This window comes from Coregonus lavaretus, assembly GCF_964263955.1.
Source record: "Coregonus lavaretus genome assembly, chromosome: 7".
NCBI classification, from domain to species: Eukaryota; Metazoa; Chordata; class Actinopteri; order Salmoniformes; family Salmonidae; genus Coregonus; species Coregonus lavaretus.
Genome location: NC_139994.1, coordinates 27,625,912 through 27,644,965, shown reverse-complemented (window position 1 = coordinate 27,644,965; position 19,054 = coordinate 27,625,912). Strand labels below are relative to the sequence as shown.

At 42.8% G+C, this 19,054-nt stretch overlaps 4 protein-coding genes across 6 annotated transcripts in view; 2 read left to right on the top strand and 2 right to left on the bottom strand.

The window, feature by feature from the left end:
- Window positions 1-563, bottom strand: part of LOC311133058 (proteasome subunit beta type-8-like) — a 131,928-nt gene extending 131,365 nt beyond the window's left edge. Inside the window, exon 1 of one of the 2 annotated variants that reach the window (XM_084166488.1) lies at window positions 55-563. In XM_084166488.1, the coding sequence (XP_084022614.1) occupies window positions 55-180 (126 nt within the window). In that variant the 5' untranslated portion in view covers window positions 181-563. The remainder of the gene's footprint in view (window positions 1-54) is intronic. The other variant, XM_084166489.1, reaches the window with a different exon arrangement.
- Window positions 564-2,237: 1,674 nt separating this feature from the next.
- On the bottom strand, window positions 2,238-5,309 carry LOC311132205 (proteasome subunit beta type-7-like). Its single transcript, XM_084165430.1, has 8 exons — window positions 5,176-5,309; window positions 4,712-4,805; window positions 4,392-4,489; window positions 4,069-4,209; window positions 3,382-3,497; window positions 3,174-3,232; window positions 2,814-2,965; window positions 2,238-2,645 (listed from the first exon to the last, which is right to left on the bottom strand). Exons 1-8 carry the CDS (start codon window positions 5,235-5,237, stop codon window positions 2,534-2,536), a joined length of 834 nt encoding a protein of 277 aa, XP_084021556.1. The 5' UTR covers window positions 5,238-5,309; the 3' UTR covers window positions 2,238-2,533.
- A 1-nt stretch (window position 5,310) lies between these two features.
- On the top strand, window positions 5,311-9,519 carry LOC311132204 (proteasome subunit beta type-6-B like protein). 2 transcript variants are annotated; one of them, XR_014613498.1, is made up of 7 exons: window positions 5,311-5,446; window positions 5,944-6,014; window positions 6,308-6,439; window positions 6,814-6,943; window positions 7,046-7,190; window positions 7,494-7,744; window positions 9,235-9,519. XR_014613498.1 is itself a non-coding variant. In XM_084165429.1 (6 exons), the coding sequence occupies exons 1-6, from the start codon at window positions 5,414-5,416 to the stop codon at window positions 7,619-7,621; spliced, it is 639 nt and encodes a 212-aa protein (XP_084021555.1). In that variant the 5' UTR covers window positions 5,311-5,413; the 3' UTR covers window positions 7,622-9,519. The 2 variants fall into 2 exon arrangements, 1 of the variants encoding a protein (XP_084021555.1); XM_084165429.1 differs by having other exon boundaries at window positions 7,494-9,519.
- Window positions 9,520-13,546: 4,027 nt separating this feature from the next.
- On the top strand, window positions 13,547-16,028 carry LOC311131927 (proteasome subunit beta type-9-like). The gene is made up of 6 exons (XM_084165036.1): window positions 13,547-14,106; window positions 14,326-14,393; window positions 14,526-14,657; window positions 14,868-14,997; window positions 15,310-15,451; window positions 15,599-16,028. Exons 1-6 carry the CDS (start codon window positions 14,053-14,055, stop codon window positions 15,724-15,726), a joined length of 654 nt encoding a protein of 217 aa, XP_084021162.1. The 5' UTR covers window positions 13,547-14,052; the 3' UTR covers window positions 15,727-16,028.
- The last annotated feature ends 3,026 nt before the right edge of the window (window positions 16,029-19,054 follow it).

Below are 19,054 nucleotides of genomic sequence, written 5' to 3'. Positions count from 1 at the left end.
TCATCATATTATTGTCACAGAAGAAACAGAAAATAACTGCAGAAAAATACTCACATCCACTCCAACAGGGACAGCAAATTCCTGATTCGGTCGGTCAATAAGATGCCCTACTCCTGTTCCAAGAATCTGCCCACGAAGTCCCGCGTGGGACTTATAACCACTTACGTCGAAAAGTGCCATAATGATTAAATCAAATATAAGAAGAATGTAGACTATACCTTAATCAAATTTGAATCGAAAATACAGCTTGGCTTCGCTCTGATGCGACAAGGAAATATTTTCCTAATGCAAACGAAACCGAAAGGGTTTTTAAGGTACATTTTCATTCGTGATCGAAAAAGTAACCCAACTGTAGCTTATAATATGCGTACTCAGTCCGAGTATTATTTGACAATAGCCTAGCCACGCCTAGTCATACTGATAAACAATTGTTAATAGTGATTAAGTTTTGACATAATGTTTCATAACAATATACAGTAAACTGACTGAAAACGTATCACACATTTGGCCAATCGCAGAGCATCATTTGTGGGGTCGTCATCAGTAAATATGAAGATTTACCTGTCAGAGGTTTACCGCGCTCAAGGAGTCACTCACAAGGAGTCACATGGAGAGAACTACACTGAACAAAAATGTAAATGCAGAATGTAAAGTGCTGGTCCCATGTTTCATGAGCTGAATAAAAGGTACTAGAACATTTCCATACACACAAAAAGCTTATTTCTCTCAAATGTTGTGCACAAATTTGTATACATCCCTGTTAGTGAGCATTTTATATTTTGTCAAGATAATCCATCCACCTGACAGGTGTGGCATATCAAGAAGCTGATTAAACAGCATGATCATTACACAAGTGCAGCTTGTGCTGAAGACAATAAAAGGCCACTCTCAAATATGCAGTTTTGTCACACAACACAATGCCACAGATGTCTCAAGTTTTGAGGGAGCTTGCAATTGACATGCTGACTGTATTTCTATGAATAATAATAATATGCCATTTAGCAGACGCTTTTATCCAAAGCGACTTACAGTCATGCGTGCATACATTTTTGTGTATGGGTGGTCCCGGGGATCGAACCCACTACCTTGGCGTTACAAGCGCCGTGCTCTACCAGCTGAGCTACAGAGGACCACTATGAAACAACACATATGGAATCATGTACTAACCAAAAAAGTGTTAAACAAATCAAAATATATTTAAATTTGAAATTCTTCAAATAGCCACCCTTTGTCTTGATGACAGCTTTGCACACTCTTGGCATTCTCTCAACCAGCTTCATGAGGTAGTCACCTAGAATGCATTTCAATTAACAGGTGTGCCTTGTTAAAAGTTAATTTGTGGAATTTCTTTCCTTCTTAACGCGTTTGAGCCACTCAGTTGTGTTGTGACAAGGTAGGGGGGTATACAGAAGATAGCCCTATTTGGTAAAAGACCAAGTTTCTTCAAGTGCAGTCGCAAAAACCATCAAGCGCTATGATGAAACTGGCTCTCATGAGGACCGCCCCACGAATGGAAGACCCCGAGTTACAAATGCTGCAGAGGATAAGTTAATTAGTTACCAGCCCAAATAAATGCTTCACAGAGTTTAAGTAACAGACACATCTTAACATCAACTGTTCAGAGGAGACTGTGTGAATCAGGCCATCATGGTCAGATTGCTGCAAAGAAACCACTACCAAAGGACACCAATAAGAAGAAGAGACTTGCTTGGGTCAAGAAACACGAGCAATGGATATTAGGAGAGTGATGGAGTGCTGCATCAGATGACCTGGCCTCCACAATCCCCCGACCTCAACCAAATTGAGATGGTTTGGGATGAGTCGGACCGCAGAGTGAAGGAAAAGCAGCCAACAAGTGCTCAGCATATGTGGGAACTCCTTCAAGACTGTTGGAAAAGCATTTCAGGTGAAGCTGGTTGAGATAATGCCAAGAGTGTGCAAAGCTGTCATCAAGGCAAAGGGTGGCTATTTGAAGAATCTCAAATATAAAATATATTTTGATTTGTTTAACACTTTTTTGGTTACTACATAATTCCATATGTGTTATTTCATAGTTTTGATGTATTCACTATTATTCTACAATGTAGAAAATAGTCAAAATAAAGAAAAACCCTTGAATGAGTAGGTGTTCTAAAACGTTTGACCAGTAGTGTATATAAAAATGAAGATGCTGTGAGCTGAAACTGCTATAAGGAAAAGGGAAAGCTAAAAGTGAAGAGGGAAAACTCAAACACGCGTTCATGAAAAAGAATGTAGACTTTTTATTCAATCAATCACTTTCCAATATTTCACCCACTGCATATAGACACAGCTATAGCCTAGACCTACTAAACCTGTTTAAAATGTATTGCTAACTACAGTTCATTGAACTAAGATCTTTATGTGACAATGTTTTTTTACGGCTTTGCATTGTAGTGTCACCTAGTAGTCACGTCTTGTCATTATTAGGTGTATTGTATTCACTGATTTTATGTCTGAGTATTGTGATAAGCCTCTGTGTGACTGTATCTTTGTCGTTTCTGAGCGGTCAGGTTCAGGCGGTATGCATCCGCTGGACTGTCTCCTGCACTACCTCCAGCTCCAGAGGGACTATTTTCTCTGTCAAAATAGACGTTGTACCTGGGCGATACTTGTATCTTCTCTGCCTGAGCGAGAGAAAGAGAGAAGAGAGAGAAAATGAAAGAGAGAGAGAGAGAGAGAGAGAGAGAAGAGAAGATACTGTTCTGTCAAACAATATCGTTTTGGCAAATATGCTGTCTAGAATAATAGTTGAAGCAGCTGAGGATGGTGACACCATTTACATTTACATTTACCTCTTGTCTTTGTACTCTGACTCCTGGTACGGCCTGATGTAGTCCACCCCCTGTTTAGTGATGACACAGATATCTATGTTGTTGCCTGAGCCCAGGTCACTCATGATGCCAGAGTGGATGGCATCCCGGACCAACTCCTTAGCCTCCTCCAACTAGAAGGACATAGTGATGGGGAGTGAGTGAAGGGACTGGGATGGGGGAGGTAGGTCTACAATACATCCAGCTTAATGTAGACAAATCTGATGCCTTCTTTATGGGGAGTCCAATGACTTAACTCTTGAGACTTGAAGTATATCGATGTGATGGCATATGAACTAAATGTATGACAACCCCTAGCCTGCCTAAGGAAAAGTCACTAACCTCCATATTAGGTTTGAACCTATCCTCCAGAATCCCCAGAGCAGCCAAGTCACCAGACCCTACACAAAACACAAATAGGAATCAACTAAATGTCATTATTTATAGATTATTCATGATGGCTAGTCAATTAATCAACTAATAATGGCCCACACAATAACAGTATATGGGTGTATGCTTATGTATGCTTGACACAGTAGCAGTCCCTCACCCATTGCAAGGTATGGCACATTGTCTATGCTCCCATAGGGCCCCACTGTGTAGAGGTGATTGCCGGTGCAGTCCACCCCTCCTAGGATTAGACTGGCCCCTATCTGGCCCTTGTACCTAAAGATACACATATGAGATACATTATGAACAAACAAACCTATCTGACATGAAAGGCGGTTACATTGGAGCGGCTATAGTGGTGGATGAGGTGAGTTATTTCAACAGAATGTAATGTTTAAAGGGCCATGGTAAAAAACATATATAATTTTGACCTCTCGGATGGTCAGTTCTTGCATCCATAGCTCTGTCGATGAATTTGAGAGTGGTAACATTTCTCCAGCCCCATCCCCCAGCTGTTTACCAAATCAGTGGCTGGGTACCCGCTTTTATATTTTTTGAACTGCAAATTGCCCCTTAAATGCTTGAATGAAGTGAAATATGTAATGCTCTAATGCAGTGGTTCCCAACTCCGTTTCTTGAGTACCCCCAACAGTACACATTTCTGTTGTGGCTCCGGACAAACACACCTGATTCTACTAATCATCAACCCCTTGACAAGTTGAATGAGGTGTGTTTGTCTGGAGTTTCAACAAAAAAGTGTACTGTTGGGGTTACACGAGAACCGGAGTTGGGAACCACTGCTGTAATGGAGAGTGGTAAAGACACACACACACACACACACACACACCTGAATAGCATATCCTGTAGTATGTTTACTGCCATCACGACACGTGGGTTCCTGCCGCTGGTCATAGAAAAGATGGTGAGGTTGGAGGAGAGCAGGTCGGTGGTCTTCTCTGTATCCGCTGCAGTTCCTGCACCACAGCAGCTGAGAGAGGGAGTAGACAGGAGAGAGAGGTCAGGAGAACAATGGATGTGTGGGCATGGATATCTCAAATCAAAGTGACAGACTACATTTTTTCACTTCTCTCTTCCACGCATGACAATCAATTCCCTTCTCCACATAAGTCACACATGGACTATCCCTTAAAGAGGTGTAGGCCTACTCACTACATATTGGGGGAGATGTAGTGGATCTTGGCACACATCTTGTCAGCCACCACTTCACCGGAGGTGGCCCGCGTGTCTGCTCCCAGAACCACTCCATCCTGCACATACAAGGACCCAAAGAACACTCCATTTTACTATCAGTATACACAATTCATTTCAATACACTTTGTCCATCATTATTGTCTTTTTTTAAGTCGCATGAAGACAGGCAAGAATCATGATAATATGTTACTATGTAAAATTAACTGAAATTGTCCCACTATATGGAATCTTCCACTTATTAGAGATGCCTGCCCATTATCAGTGGACATCACTCTCACCTTGCACACTACTCCAGCTATGGTGGTACCTGTCTTCATAGGCTTAGGTGCCTTGGTATGTCCTCCCTCAAGCAGACCGTCCAGTGCAACATTTCTATTTGATAACATATATATAGACGAATCACACACACTGTAACAAAATACCAATACAGTGTACCACAAAATCTTACAAAGAAAAGCCCTATCTAATGATGATCAGATCAATACAATTGCAATTAGCTGATTAACACATAGAAGTGTAACTTTCATTAAAAGAAAATGCAGAAATAATCAAATGCAACGTTTTAAATGATTTAGACTTGCGGGTCTTTTTAGTTGTTGTTTTTTACACGATTATACAAGATACATTACTTTCACTTTTGATTTAGGCTTGATATGAGACGAGATACATTTTACGAAGTTTACTGTTTACCAACAAAAAAAACGAAACATTATTCTCCTTAAAGGTAAAAGGGAAATCATACCTGGAGACGTTCTCAAAATTAAATCCCGATGCAGGTGTTTCGAGAACATTTGATAGCGCCATACCTGAAGCGGGTTATTTTGCACTCCCTGGTAAGATTTGGACTACCCTACAATCGCGCATTTCAAGTCCCTCAAGAGGTCGCTGTTTTCTTGACCTGATGTGACCAAATGTGACTGAAGGACGCAGTTTTATCCGTATTTTTCATCCGTGTTCGGGCAATACTGGATAGACACTTTATGGACTCTCAAATCAAAGGAGTTAGCACAGGCGTAAGTTAATTGTTTTTCATATTTTGTACCTGATATTGTTATACATTTTCCTAAATTGAAGCTGCGATAACAGTACATTTTGGGACGAACGAACCAGAATTTACACTGAGGATTTTAATTCTAGGTTGCCTTGTTGATTTTGTCGTTAATTCATCTCAGTAACCTAAAGCTGAACTTCAGGGAAAACGTTTATACATTTAACTTGATAATAATAGCCTTATTTAATATTTTCCGACGAACAAAGTGCTGAATTTACTTTCGTTTTCGAGTCATTCATCTGCAACTCAAGAAATTACCCTACACTTTAGCACTGATCTAGGATCAGCTTAGCCTGCCTAAATCCCAACCACAGCCTATCCATTGACTGTAAACATGCAACACTGACCTTGTCACAAATATATTATCATTCAAATATATCATTATATCTTATATAGTAATTGTATGCTCTCCCCATCTAACTGATTATACATTTATTAATGGTTTTCTATCTCCTACAGACCACCATCTTGGCGGTGACGTTCAATGGAGGGGTTATCATTGGCTCAGATTCCAGGGCGTCCATCGGAGGGTAAGGAGTATCTCCAACACCTATTAACACCTGGAACCAAGTTAATCATATTGCCCCTCCTTTCCTCTAGACGTGTCTTTATGATCAAATACAAGTCTGTGACACACAACATATTAAATAAATCAGCCATCACTTAAAGCAATATATAGCAATATATACATTGGAACGTGTCACCAGGATCTCTATCTAATGTGTCTCCAGGAGTCTCTATCTAATGTGTCTCCAGGAGTCTCTATCTAATGTGTCTCCAGGAGTCTCTATCTAATGTGTCTCGATCTCGACTCCACTCACAGGTACTATGTGTCCTCTAAGACCATCAACAAGCTGATCCAGGTTCATGACAGGATATTCTGCTGCATCGCCGGCTCCCTGGCAGACGCTCAGGTCGTCACCAAGGCTGCTAAATTCCAGATCTCCTTCCACAGGTATAGACCACCCTTTCCCTGTCTCTGTCCCTGGCTGGTTCAACATAGCCCATGATTGTTGATATCAAACTGATGAAGCTTGTATTATTATCAGCAATAGTGAGACCTCCATTTTAGATGTGTTCTTAGTAGTAATGTGCAGCTTACATTTACGTCATTTAGCAGGCGCTCTTATCCAGAAAAACTTACAGGAGCAAGTGCCTTGCTGAAGGGCAGATTCTTTCACCTAGTCGGCTCGGGGATTCAAACCAGCAACTTCTCAGTTACTGGCCCAAAGCCCTTAACCACTAGGCTACTGCCTCTTGAACTACAGTAGACATCAAAACAATCTGTGATACAACCATGTCTTCACTGTGTCTGTCCTGTGTGGTAAGTATTCAGATGGAGTCCCCTCCTCTGGTGAAGGCAGCAGCGTCCATTTTGAAGGAGCTGTGCTACAACAACAAGGAAGAGCTGCAGGCCGGCTTCATCACTGCAGGCTGGGACAGGAAGAAAGGGCCACAGGTGAAGCCCTGGGGCATAACAAACAGTTAAACAGACATATAGAATAGAACACAATAGAATATAACACACACACACGATTTCTAACCGTTATCTCACCTCTAGGTTTACACGGTGGCCCTGGGCGGTATGTTACTCAGTCAGCCGTTCACCATCGGAGGATCAGGGAGCACGTACATCTACGGTTACGCCGACGCCAAATACAAACCTGACATGAGCAAAGAGGAGTGCCTGCAGTTTGCTACAAATGGTAAAAGTAGATTTGTCCTGTAGAATCTCATAGGCTTCATTGTTTTATCCAGATGGCACTGTTTTCATATAGGATAAAAGACGTCAGATAAGACATTTTATTTTATTTTATTGAAAATATCTTCCAGTGGGACAGGAGAGTGATTATAGGATGGGTTTGCTATGGGATTGTTGGCACTGGAACACAAGAGAGCTGTTTCCCGAAAACGTGGAACGTTATGGTCTCATACCCATCTCTACCTGCCATCTGATCTATTTTCCTCTCTTTCCTCCCCCTTCTTTTCCTCCTCTTCCCCCCACCTAGCTCTTGCCCTAGCTATGGGCAGAGACAATGTCAGCGGAGGCGTTGCACACCTGGTAGTGATCACCGAGGAGGGGGTGGAGCATGTGGTCATCCCTGGAGACAAGCTGCCCAAATTCCACGATGAGTAGAGTGACACTACAGTCAACCAATCAGTGACACTCTGTGAGATGAATATGGAACCTTCGCTCACTCATTCACTGTTGTTCATACAGTGGGGAAAAAAAGTATTTAGTCAGCCACCAATTGTGCAAGTTCTCCCACTTAAAAAGATGAGAGAGGCCTGTAATTTTCATCATAGGTACACGTCAACTATGACAGACAAATTTAGAAATGTTTTTCTCCAGAAAATCACATTGCAGGATTTTTAATGAATTTATTTGCAAATTATGGTGGAAAATAAGTATTTGGTCACCTACAAACAAGCAAGATTTCTGGCTCTCACAGACCTGTAACTTCTTCTTTAAGAGGCTCCTCTGTCCTCCACTCGTTACCTATTAATGGCACCTGTTTGAACTTGTTATCAGTATAAAAGACACCTGTCCACAACCTCAAACAGTCACACTCCAAACTCCACTATGGCCAAGACCAAAGAGCTGTCAAAGGACACCAGAAACAAAATTGTAGACCTGCACCAGGCTGGGAAGACTGAATCTGCAATAGGTAAGCAGCTTGGTTTGAAGAAATCAACTGTGGGAGCAATTATTAGGAAATGGAAGACATACAAGACCACTGATAATCTCCCTCGATCTGGGTCTCCACGCAAGATCTCACCCCGTGGGGTCAAAATGATCACAAGAACGGTGAGCAAAAATCCCAGAACCACACGGGGGGACCTAGTGAATGACCTGCAGAGAGCTGGGACCAAAGTAACAAAGCCTACCATCAGTAACACACTACGCCGCCAGGGACTCAAATCCTGCAGTGCAAGACGTGTCCCCCTGCTTAAGCCAGTACATGTCCAGGCCCATCTGAAGTTTGCTAGAGTGCATTTGGATGATCCAGAAGAGGATTGGGAGAATGTCATATGGTCAGATGAAACCAAAATAGAACTTTTTGGTAAAAACTCAAATCGTCGTGTTTGGAGGACAAAGAATGCTGAGTTGCATCCAAAGAACACCATACCTACTGTGAAGCATGGGGGTCGAAACATCATGCTTTGGGGCTGTTTTTCTGCAAAGGGACCAGGACGACTGATCCGTGTAAAGGAAAGAATGAATGGGGCCATGTATCGTGAGATTTTGAGTGAAAACCTCCTTCCATCAGCAAGGGCATTGAAGATGAAACGTGGCTGGGTCTTTCAGCATGACAATGATCCCAAACACACCGCCCGGACAACGAAGGAGTGGCTTCGTAAGAAGCATTTCAAGGTCCTGGAGTGGCCTAGCCAGTCTCCAGATCTCAACCCCATAGAAAATCTTTGGAGGGAGTTGAAAGTCTGTGTTGCCCAGCGACAGCCCCAAAACATCACTGCTCTAGAGGAGATCTGCATGGAGGAATGGGCCAAAATAACAGCAACAGTGTGTGAAAACCTTGTGAAGACTTACAGAAAACGTTTGACCTGTGTCATTGCCAACAAAGGGTATATAACAAAGTATTGAGAAACTTTTGTTATTGACCAAATACTTATTTTCCACCATAATTTGCAAATAAATTCATAAAAAATCCTACAATGTGATTTTCTGGATTTTTTTTCCTCATTTTGTCTGTCATAGTTGACGTGTACCTATGATGAAAACTACAGGCCTCTCTCTTCTTTTTAAGTGAGAGAACTTTTACAATTGGTGGCTGACTAAATACTTTTTTTCCCCACTGTACATGCATAACTTGGTGTTCATAGGCCTAACTATTCACATCAGTTTTGGGACTGCGGATAGAAATAAATACTAATGATTGCCAAGACTCTTCTTTCTTCTGGCTATGTGTTTCATAATCTACTTCGTGTTCATTTAGTTTATGTGCTTTATATTTTGTTTACCTAATGACTTCTGGGTGGAATCAGTAAAATCGAAGTAAAAAATATGTTTGCACTGCGTGTAAGTGTGTTTGATTATAAATATGTCAATCTGACAGTTCCCACTATAATTGAGTAGGCTATTTCTGAGGGAATACGCCCTATTTAATATGATGCATCATTAGCAATAGATAATTAGTAAATATTATAAGCCTGTTATACAGTGAGGGAAAAAAGTATTTGATCCCCTGCTGATTTTGTACGTTTGCCCACTGACAAAGACATGATCAGTCTATAATTTTAATGGTAGGTTTATTTGAACAGTGAGAGACAGAATAACAACAAAACAATCCAGAAAAACGCATGTCAAAAATGTTATAAATTGATTTGCATTTTAATGAGGGAAATAAGTATTTGACCCCCTCTCAATCAGAAAGATTTCTGGCTCCCAGGTTTATTTTATACAGGTAACGAGCTGAGATTAGGAGCACACTCTTAAAGGGAGTGCTCCTAATCTCAGTTTGTTACCTGTATAAAAGACACCTGTCCACAGAAGCAATCAATCAATCAGATTCCAAACTCTCCACCATGGCCAAGACCAAAGAGATCTCCAATGATGTCAGTGACAAGATTGTAGACCTACACAAGGCTGGAATGGGCTACAAGACCATCGCCAAGCAGCTTGGTGAGAAGGTGACAACAGTTGGTGCGATTATTTGCAAATGGAAGAAACACAAAATAACTAAATCTCCCTCGGCCTGGGGCTCCATGCAAGATCTCACCTCGTGGAGTTGCAATGATCATGAGAACGGTGAGGAATCAGCCCAGAACTACACGGGAAAATCTTGTCAATGATCTCAAGGCAGCTGGGACCATAGTCACCAAGAAAACAATTGGTAACACACTACTCCGTGAAGAACTGAAATCCTGCAGCGCCCGCAAGGTCCCCCTGCTCAAGAAAGCAAATATACAGGGCCATCTGAAGTTTGCCAATGAACATCTGAATGATTCAGAGGAGAACTGGGTGAAAGTGTTGTGGTCAGATGAGACCAAAATCGAGCTCTTTGGCATCAACTCAATTCGCCGTGTTTAGAGGAGGAGGAATGCTGCCTACGACCCCAAGAACACCATCCCGACCGTCAAACATGGAGGTGGAAACATTATGCTTTGGGGGTGTTTTTCTGCTAAGGGGACAGGACTTCACCGCATCAAAGGGACGATGGACGGGGCCATGTACAGTCAAATCTTGGGTGAGAACCTCCTACCCTCAGCCAGGGCATTATAAATGGGTAGTGGATGGGTATTCCAGCATGACAATGACCCAAAACACACGGCCAAGGCAGCAAAGGAGTGGCTCAAGAAGTAGCACATTAAGGTCCTGAAGTGGCCTAGCCAGTCTCCAGACCTTAATCCCATAGAAAATCTGTGGAGGGAGCTGAAGGTTCGAGTTGCCAAACATCAGCCTCGAAACCTTAATGACTTGGAAAAGATCTGCAAAGAGGAGTGGAACAAAATCCCTCCTGAGATGTATGCAAACCTGGTGGCCAACTACAAGAAACGTCTGACCTCTGTGATTGCCAACAAGGGTTTTGCCACCAAGTACTAAGTCATGTTTTGCAGAGGGGTCAAATACTTATTTCCCTCATTAAACTGCAAATCAATTTCTAACATTTTTGAAATGCGTTTTCCTGGATTTTTTTGTTGTTATTCTGTCTCTCACTGTTCAAATAAACCTACCATTAAAATTATAGACTGATCATGTCTTTGTCAGTGGGCAAACGTACAAAATCAGCAGGGGATCAAATACTTTTTTCCCTCACTGTAACTAATGCATAACTGTCTGTGTATTTCAACCTTCAGAAAGTATTCAGACACCTTGACTTTTCCACATTTTGTTATGTTACAGCCTTATTCTAAAATTGATTGAATAAATAAAAATCCTCAGCAATCTATACGCAAGACCCGATAATGACAAAGCGAAAACAGGTTTTTAGAAATGTTAGCAAATGTTGTTGTTTTTTTACCACATTTACATAAGTATTCAGACTCTTTGCCATGAGACTTGAAATTGAGCTCAGGTGCATCCTGTTTCCATTGATCATCCTTGAGATGTTTCTACAGCTTGATTGGAGTCCACCTGTGGTAAAGTCAATTGATTGGAAATTATTTGGAAAGGCACACACCTCTCTATATAAGGTCCCACAGTTGACAGTGCATGTCAGAGCAAAAACCAAGCCATGAGGTCGAAGGAATTGTCCATAGAGCGCCGAAACAGGATTGTGTCGAGGGTACCAAAACATTTATTCAGCATTGAAGGTCCCCAAGAACACAGTGGCCTCCATCATTCTTAAATGGAAGAAGTTTGTAACCACCAAGACTCTTCCTAGAGCTGGCCAACTGGCCAAACTGATCAATCGGGGGAGAAGGGCCTTGGTCAGGGAGGTGACCAAGAACCTGATGGTCACTCTGACAGAGCTCTAGAGTTCCTCTGTGGAGATGGGAGAACCTTCCAGAAGGACAAACATCTCTGCAGCACTCCACCAATGAGGCCTTTATGGTAGAGTGGCCAGACGGAAGCCACTCCTCAGTAAAAGGCACATGACAGCCCGCTTGGAGTTTGCCAAAAGGCACTTAAAGACTCTCAGACCATGAGAAACAAGATTCTCTGGTCTGATGAAACCAAGATGTAACTCTTTGGCCTGAATGCCAAGCGTCACTTCTGGAGGAAACCTGGCACCATCCATATGGTGAAGCGTGGTGGCAGCATCATGCTGTGGGGATGTTTTTCAGCGGCAGGGACTGGGGAGACTAGTCAGAATCGAGGGAAAGATGAACGGAGCAAAGTACAGAGAGATCCTTGATGAAAACCTGCTCCAGAGCGCTCAGGACCTCAGACTGGGGCAAAGGTTCACCTTCCAACAGGACAACGACCCTAAGCACACAGCTAAGACAACACAGGCGTGTCTTCGGGACAAGTCTCTGAATGTCCTTGAGTGGCCCAGCCAGAGCCCGGACTTGAACCCGATCGAACATCTCTGGAGAGACCTGAAAATAGCTGTGCAGCTATCCAACCTGACTGAGCTTGAGAGGATCTGCAGAGAAGAATGGGAGAAACTCCCCAAATACAGGTGTGCCAAGCTTGTAGCGTCATACCCAAGAAGACGTCCGAGTGGCGCAGCGGTCTAATGCACTGCATCTCAGTGCTAGAGGCGTCACTCCGGTTCGATTCCAGGCTGTATCACAATCCAGCCGTGATTGGGAGTTCCATAGGGTGGCGCACAATTGGCCCAGGGTTGTCCGGGTTTGGCCTGGGTAGGCCGTCATTGTAAATAAGAATTTGTTCTTAACTGACTTGCCTAGTTAAATAAAAAGACTTGAGGCTGTAATCACTGCCAAAGGTGCTTCAACAAAGTAAAGGGTCTGAATACTTATGTAATATTTCAGTTTTTTATTTTTAATAAATTAGCAAACATTTCTAACGTCCTGTTTTTGCTTTGTCATTATGGGGTATTGTGTGTAGATTGTTGAGGGGAAAAAAAACAATTTAATCAATTTTAGAATAAGGCTGTAACCTACCAAAATGTGGAAAAAATCAAGGGGTCTGAATACTTTCCGAAGGCACTGTATTTACATGACAGCAACATACAAATCATTACAATTAGTACATATTGGTACAACTTAAAACTCTTATATGATGAGTGAGAAAGTTACAGATGCACAAATAGCATACCCCCAAGACATGCTAACCCCTCACCATTACAATAACAGGGGTGGTTAGCACTTTCTCACTCATCATTATTCATGATTCATTCAGGATTATCCGTAATCATGGTAGCATCTACATTAATGTAGAATGTTTACAAACATATTCTATTATTATTTACAGTAAAAGTGACTCCAAAATGACACAATACGTTATTTACCATTCATTTCTATTGGGCAAAAATAATCTGAAACACACAAAACAAACAGCAAATGCATCCAACACATTTATAGAGTCACATGCTTGATGTAGTCATTGCATCCTATAAATATGGGACCAAATACTTCACTTTTTACTACTTTAATACACATAAGTGAATTTGTCCCAATACTTCTGGTCCCCTAAAATGGGGGACTATGTACAAAAAGTGTTGTAATTTCTAAACGGTGTAGCCGATATGGATGAAAACACCCTCAAATGACAGCTGACAGTCTGCACTTTAAACTCGTAGTTTGTATCATTTCAAATCAAAATTGTTGGAGTACAGTGCCAAAACAAAAACTAAACATGTACGTTTTGTGAAATTATATCACCGGCCGGTCCGTGACTGACAATGTAACTTTCATTTTCAGTTTATTCCAGAAAATGGTGGACTAGACAGAAAGGGATGACGGCTCCTTTCTCAAATATATTCAAGAGTTGATTCTTAATACAACAGTAGAGTTGAATAGTAATCGTTCGCGTATTTCCTAAATGAGGCGTCGTTTGGTGTTAAATTGCATGTTTGATTTTTATTTTCATTTCGCGTTGAATCAATAGGCTTCTCACACACCGTGCGCACTGCACAGGTATCAACGTGACCAGCTACTTATTATCTATCGTGCGCTAAACTAAAGTACTTCAATATGTTAGAAGAACCATCAGGGCCTGGGTGGCTATCAGAAGAAGTAAAAACTGGGGTGAGTATAATTTGATGACATGTTTGGAGCTGGAATTGATATTAGCCTATAGAAGTGTTGTCATTGTAAAATGTATAAACCAAATATATTGCCATTTCCAAATGGTCAGTGTCAAAGTGAACTTAACTGTGTTGAGTCATCCAAATGAGTTATTTAATGATGCCCTCAAGGCAGTTTGGAAAGCACTAAATCAAAATTGTGTCTGTGCTTTGCTTTCAGACCACCATCATTGCAATTGAGTTTGATGGAGGGGTGGTGCTGGGCTCTGACTCTCGAGTGTCTGCTGGGTAAGTTGCTGTTCCAAGTCTTAGAGAGACAATCATTTACTATGAACATTACAAACGTTATGGTCCTCCCTCAACCCTCCGTTCTCCCGCCACCCATCCTCCCTCTTCCATCCTTCCCTCCATCCCTCATAGGGAGACTGTGGTGAACCGGGTGATGAACAAGCTCTCTCTCCTCCATGACAAGATCTACTGCGCCCTGTCAGGCTCGGCTGCAGACGCCCAGACCATCGCTGAGATGGTCAACTACCAGCTAGATGTGCACAGGTATTACCCACTGCATGGCTATTTATTGTGGTCGGCAATAGTTCTAGTGCTATGTGTAACACATTTGGTTGAGTTAAATGTATGGAAAAGGTTTATAGGCCTACACTGTGCATTTTCACATGTTCTCATGGGGGTTTGCTTATATAGATGCAGTTCAATAATTCTGCTATTGAGCTGTGGCTTATGTGACTTGTGACCTCTTTAACTCAGCATTGAGGTTGGAGAGGATCCTCAAGTTCGTTCAGCTGCCTCTCTGGTGAAAAACATCTCGTACAAGTACAAAGAAGAGCTGTCAGCACATCTCATTGTTGCCGGGTGGGACAAGAGAGGAGGGGGGCAGGTCAGTCATTACATAGAAATGCCACATCTATAAACACTAGTTCCGTCTGTATTAATTTATTTTTGTGTCCCTTTCAGTAAATGTTCTTGCATTTGGAACATTTTAACTGATCCCTGAATCTCAGAAGAGGTCATTTCAAATTGAACATTTTTGTAATTGTTTTGAGTGTATGCTCAACAAAATGTACCATGAGTACAATTACAGAATCAAACTCAGTTGCCTCAAACTCACAGTTGTTCACTAGTCTGCATAATATTTGACCTTTGCTAGGTTGCTGTGTTCAAGTATTCCCCTCTCACTGACCCCTCCCAGGTGTACGTGACCCTGAATGGCCTGTTGTCCAGACAACCTTTTGCGGTAGGCGGCTCCGGAAGCTCCTATGTCTATGGGTTTGTTGATGCAGAGTACCGGAAGGCCATGAGCAAAGAGGACTGCCAACAGTTTGTTGTCAACAGTGAGTGACCAAAAGTGTACTTTTAAAATAAAAGACATGTGTTGATGTACAGGTATGACCTAAACAGCATGAATTAGAAGCAATTAAGATGTGTCATTTGTCAATAATATGCTCTCGCTCTCTTTCTTCACCTCTCCTCTCTCTCAGCACTTTCATTGGCCATGAGTCGAGATGGTTCCAGTGGAGGTGTGGCCTACCTTGTCACTATTGATGAAAAGGGTGCAGAGGAGAAATGCATCCTGGGCAACGAGTTGCCCACTTTTTATGATCAGTGAAAACTGAGTTGTGAAAACAGTAACACTCAAGTTGTCGTAGTTATGAAACAGTGAGTGGACATATGGCCACCTTACGAACAAACATTACTATTAAATCTACACAGGATATTGAATCTTTGGATAGGGGTATGAATCATGCTGGCACAAATATTCTCACTACACATACCATTTTCAAAATTATTCATAATTGTTATGCCCTCTGTTGAAGACACTGATTTTATTTAGGGTAGCTGGGGACCTCATGCTGGACTGTGTCTTTTGGTGATTCACAAGTCAATAAACCATCTGTCAATTAAACTTTCCTTGGATATTTCTCTCTATTCTTTTTCAACCCCAAAATAACTATTCAAGAAGTCTACTGCCACCATCAAAAGTTAAAGTATTTTTTAAAATTATGATTATGTCTACCGGTATATAAGCCATGAGCTGGTCTGTGAGGCCATGGGAATATTTGAAGCAAATTGTATTCATTTTAGGTGATGAGTCATCAGCTACCAAGTGGATAGGAAGCCAGCAGGTCTCATTTATCAACTCATTGTTGACTTTTGTGTTCAATAAAAGTGGACATTTAAAGGCAAGCCTATTACAGACTTACATTAGCCTACTTAGGTTCTCATAATGAGTGGTCAAATCATAGAAAATATATCAATTATATCAGGGATGGGCAACTTTGATGGGGGTGGGGGCCACAAAAAATCTGAACTCATCATGATGGGCTGCAGTTGCTCGCGGGTTGCTCGCGGGTTGATGCCATTCCATTTACTCCGTTCCGGCCAGCAGCCTCCACTGTTTGAGACGCCAACTGCGTTCCTAAAAAAAAAAAGTTCCACCTGGAACCAAAAAGGGTTCTCCTATGGGGACAGCCGAAGAACCCCTTTGGAACCCTTTTTTCTAAGAGTGTATGCATGTGGTCTCTTGTACGCACCCCACTTTGGCGACTTTTGGAGTTCAGGTGAGGTAACAGTTCCCACAGTCAACAGATACACTACATGACCAATAGTATGTGGACACATGCTCGTCGAACATTTAATTCCAAAATCATGGGCATTAATATGGAGTTGGTCCCCCCTTTGATGCTATAACAGCCTCCACTCTTCTGGGAAGATAACAGCCTCCACTCTTCTGGGAAGGCTTTCCACTAGATGATGGAACATTGCTGCGGGGACCTGCTTCCTTTCAGCCACAAGAGCATTAGTGAGGTCCGGCACTGATGTAAGGCGATTAGGCCTGGCTCGCAGTCGGCGTTCCAATTCATCCCATAGGTGTTCGATGGGGGCCTCCCAAGTGGTGCAGCAGTCTAAGGCACTGCATCGCAGTGCTTGTGGCGTCACTACAGCCCCGGGTTCGATCCCAGGCTGTGTCACAGTCGGCCGTGACCAGGAGACCCAGGAGGCGGCGCACAATTGGCCCAGCGTCTTCCGGGTTAGGGGAGGGTTTGGCCGGCCGGGATTTCCTTATCCCATTGCGCTCTAGCGACTCCTTGTGGCGGGCCGGGCTCGTGCAAACTGACTTCGGTCACCAGCTGTACGGTGTTTCCTCCGACACATTGGTGTGGCTGGCTTCCGGGTTAAGCGAGCAGTGTGTCAAGAAGCAGTACAGCTTGGCAGGGTCGTGTTTCGGAGGACGCATGGCTCTCGACCTTCGCCTCTCCAGAGTCCGTACAGGAGTTGCAGCAATGGGACAAGACTGTAACTACCAATTGGATATCACGAAAAAGTGGACAAACCATTTCTGTATGGACCTAGCTTTGCGCACGGGGGCATTGTCATGCTGAAACAGGAAAGGGGCTTCCCCAAACTGTTGCTACAAAGTTGGAAGCACAGATTTCCCTTCACTGGAACTAAGGGGCCTAGCCCGAAACCATGAAAAACAGCCCCAGACCACTATTTCTCCTCCACCAAACTTTACAGTTGGCACTATGCATTGGGGCAGGTAGTGTTCTCCTGGCATCCGCCAAACCCAGATTCGTCCATCGGACAGCCAGATTGTGAAGCGTGGTTCATCACTCCAGAGAACCCGTTTCCACTGCTCCAGCATCCAATGGCGGCGAGCTTAACACCACACCTGCCGACGCTTGGCATTGCGCATGGTGATCTTAAGCTTGTGTGCTGCTGCTCGGCCATGGAAACCCATTTCATGAAGCTCCCGACGATCAGTTCTTGTGCTGACGTTGCTTCCAGAGGCAGTTTGGAACTCGGTAGTGAGTGTTGCAACCGAGGACACGCGCTTCAGCACTCAGCGGTCCCGTTCTGTGACCTTGTGTGGCCTACCACTTCGTGGAGGGCCATCGTTGCTCCTAGACGTTTCCACTTCACAATAACAGTACTTACAGTTGACTGGGGAAGCTATAGCAAGTCAGAAATTTAACGAACTCACTTGTTGGAATGGTGGCATCCTATGATGGTGCCATGTTGAAAGTCACTGAGCTCTTCAGTAAGGCCATTCTACTGCCGATGTTTATCTATGGAGATTGCATCGCTGTGTGCTCGATTTTATACACCTGTCAGCAACGGGTGTGGCTGAAATAGCCGAATCCACTAATTTGAAGGGATGTCCACATACTTTTGTATATATAGTGTATATGCGACCATGTGTGTAACCTCATTAAACCCGCAAGCTGCCCATCCCTGAGTTATATCTATGGGTTTAATGAGGTTACACACATGGTTACATATATCTGTGGACTATGCGATCTGTTACCTCACCTGAACTCCAAAAGGCGCCAAAGTGGGAAGCGTGCAAGAGACCACAAGCATACACTCTTAGAAAAAAGGGTTCCAAAGGTTTTCTTCAGCGGTCCCCATTAGAGAAGCCTTTTTGGTTAAAGGTAGAACCCTTTTTGGTTCCAGGTAGAACCCTTTTTGGTTCCAGGTAAAACCCTTTTTGGTTCCAGGTAGAACTGTTTTGGGTTCCATGTAGAACCCTCTGTGGAAAGGGTTCTACATGGAACCCAAAAGGGTTCTACCTGGAACCAAAAAGGGTTCTTCAAAGGGTACTCATATAGGGACAGGCGAAGAGCCCTTTCAGGTTCTAGATAGCACCTTTTTTTCGAAGAGTGTAGGATAAACCTGTCACCATTAACTACTAGTCTAGGTGCGCAAGCATTATTGTCTGGTATTTATTATGGCACCGAATAAAAGCTAAATGGAAAGGTACATAATATTTTGGAGAAGAATTCCCCCTCTGATTAGGGCATATGGGAAATTGAAACTGAAAGCAACTAAAACGCAGCGTCGGATTGAAAACAACTGAAAACAGTGGAAAGTATCTACACGAATTCGGGGACTTGCCATCTCTCACCTTTTAATTCATAGGTTATAGATTAAAA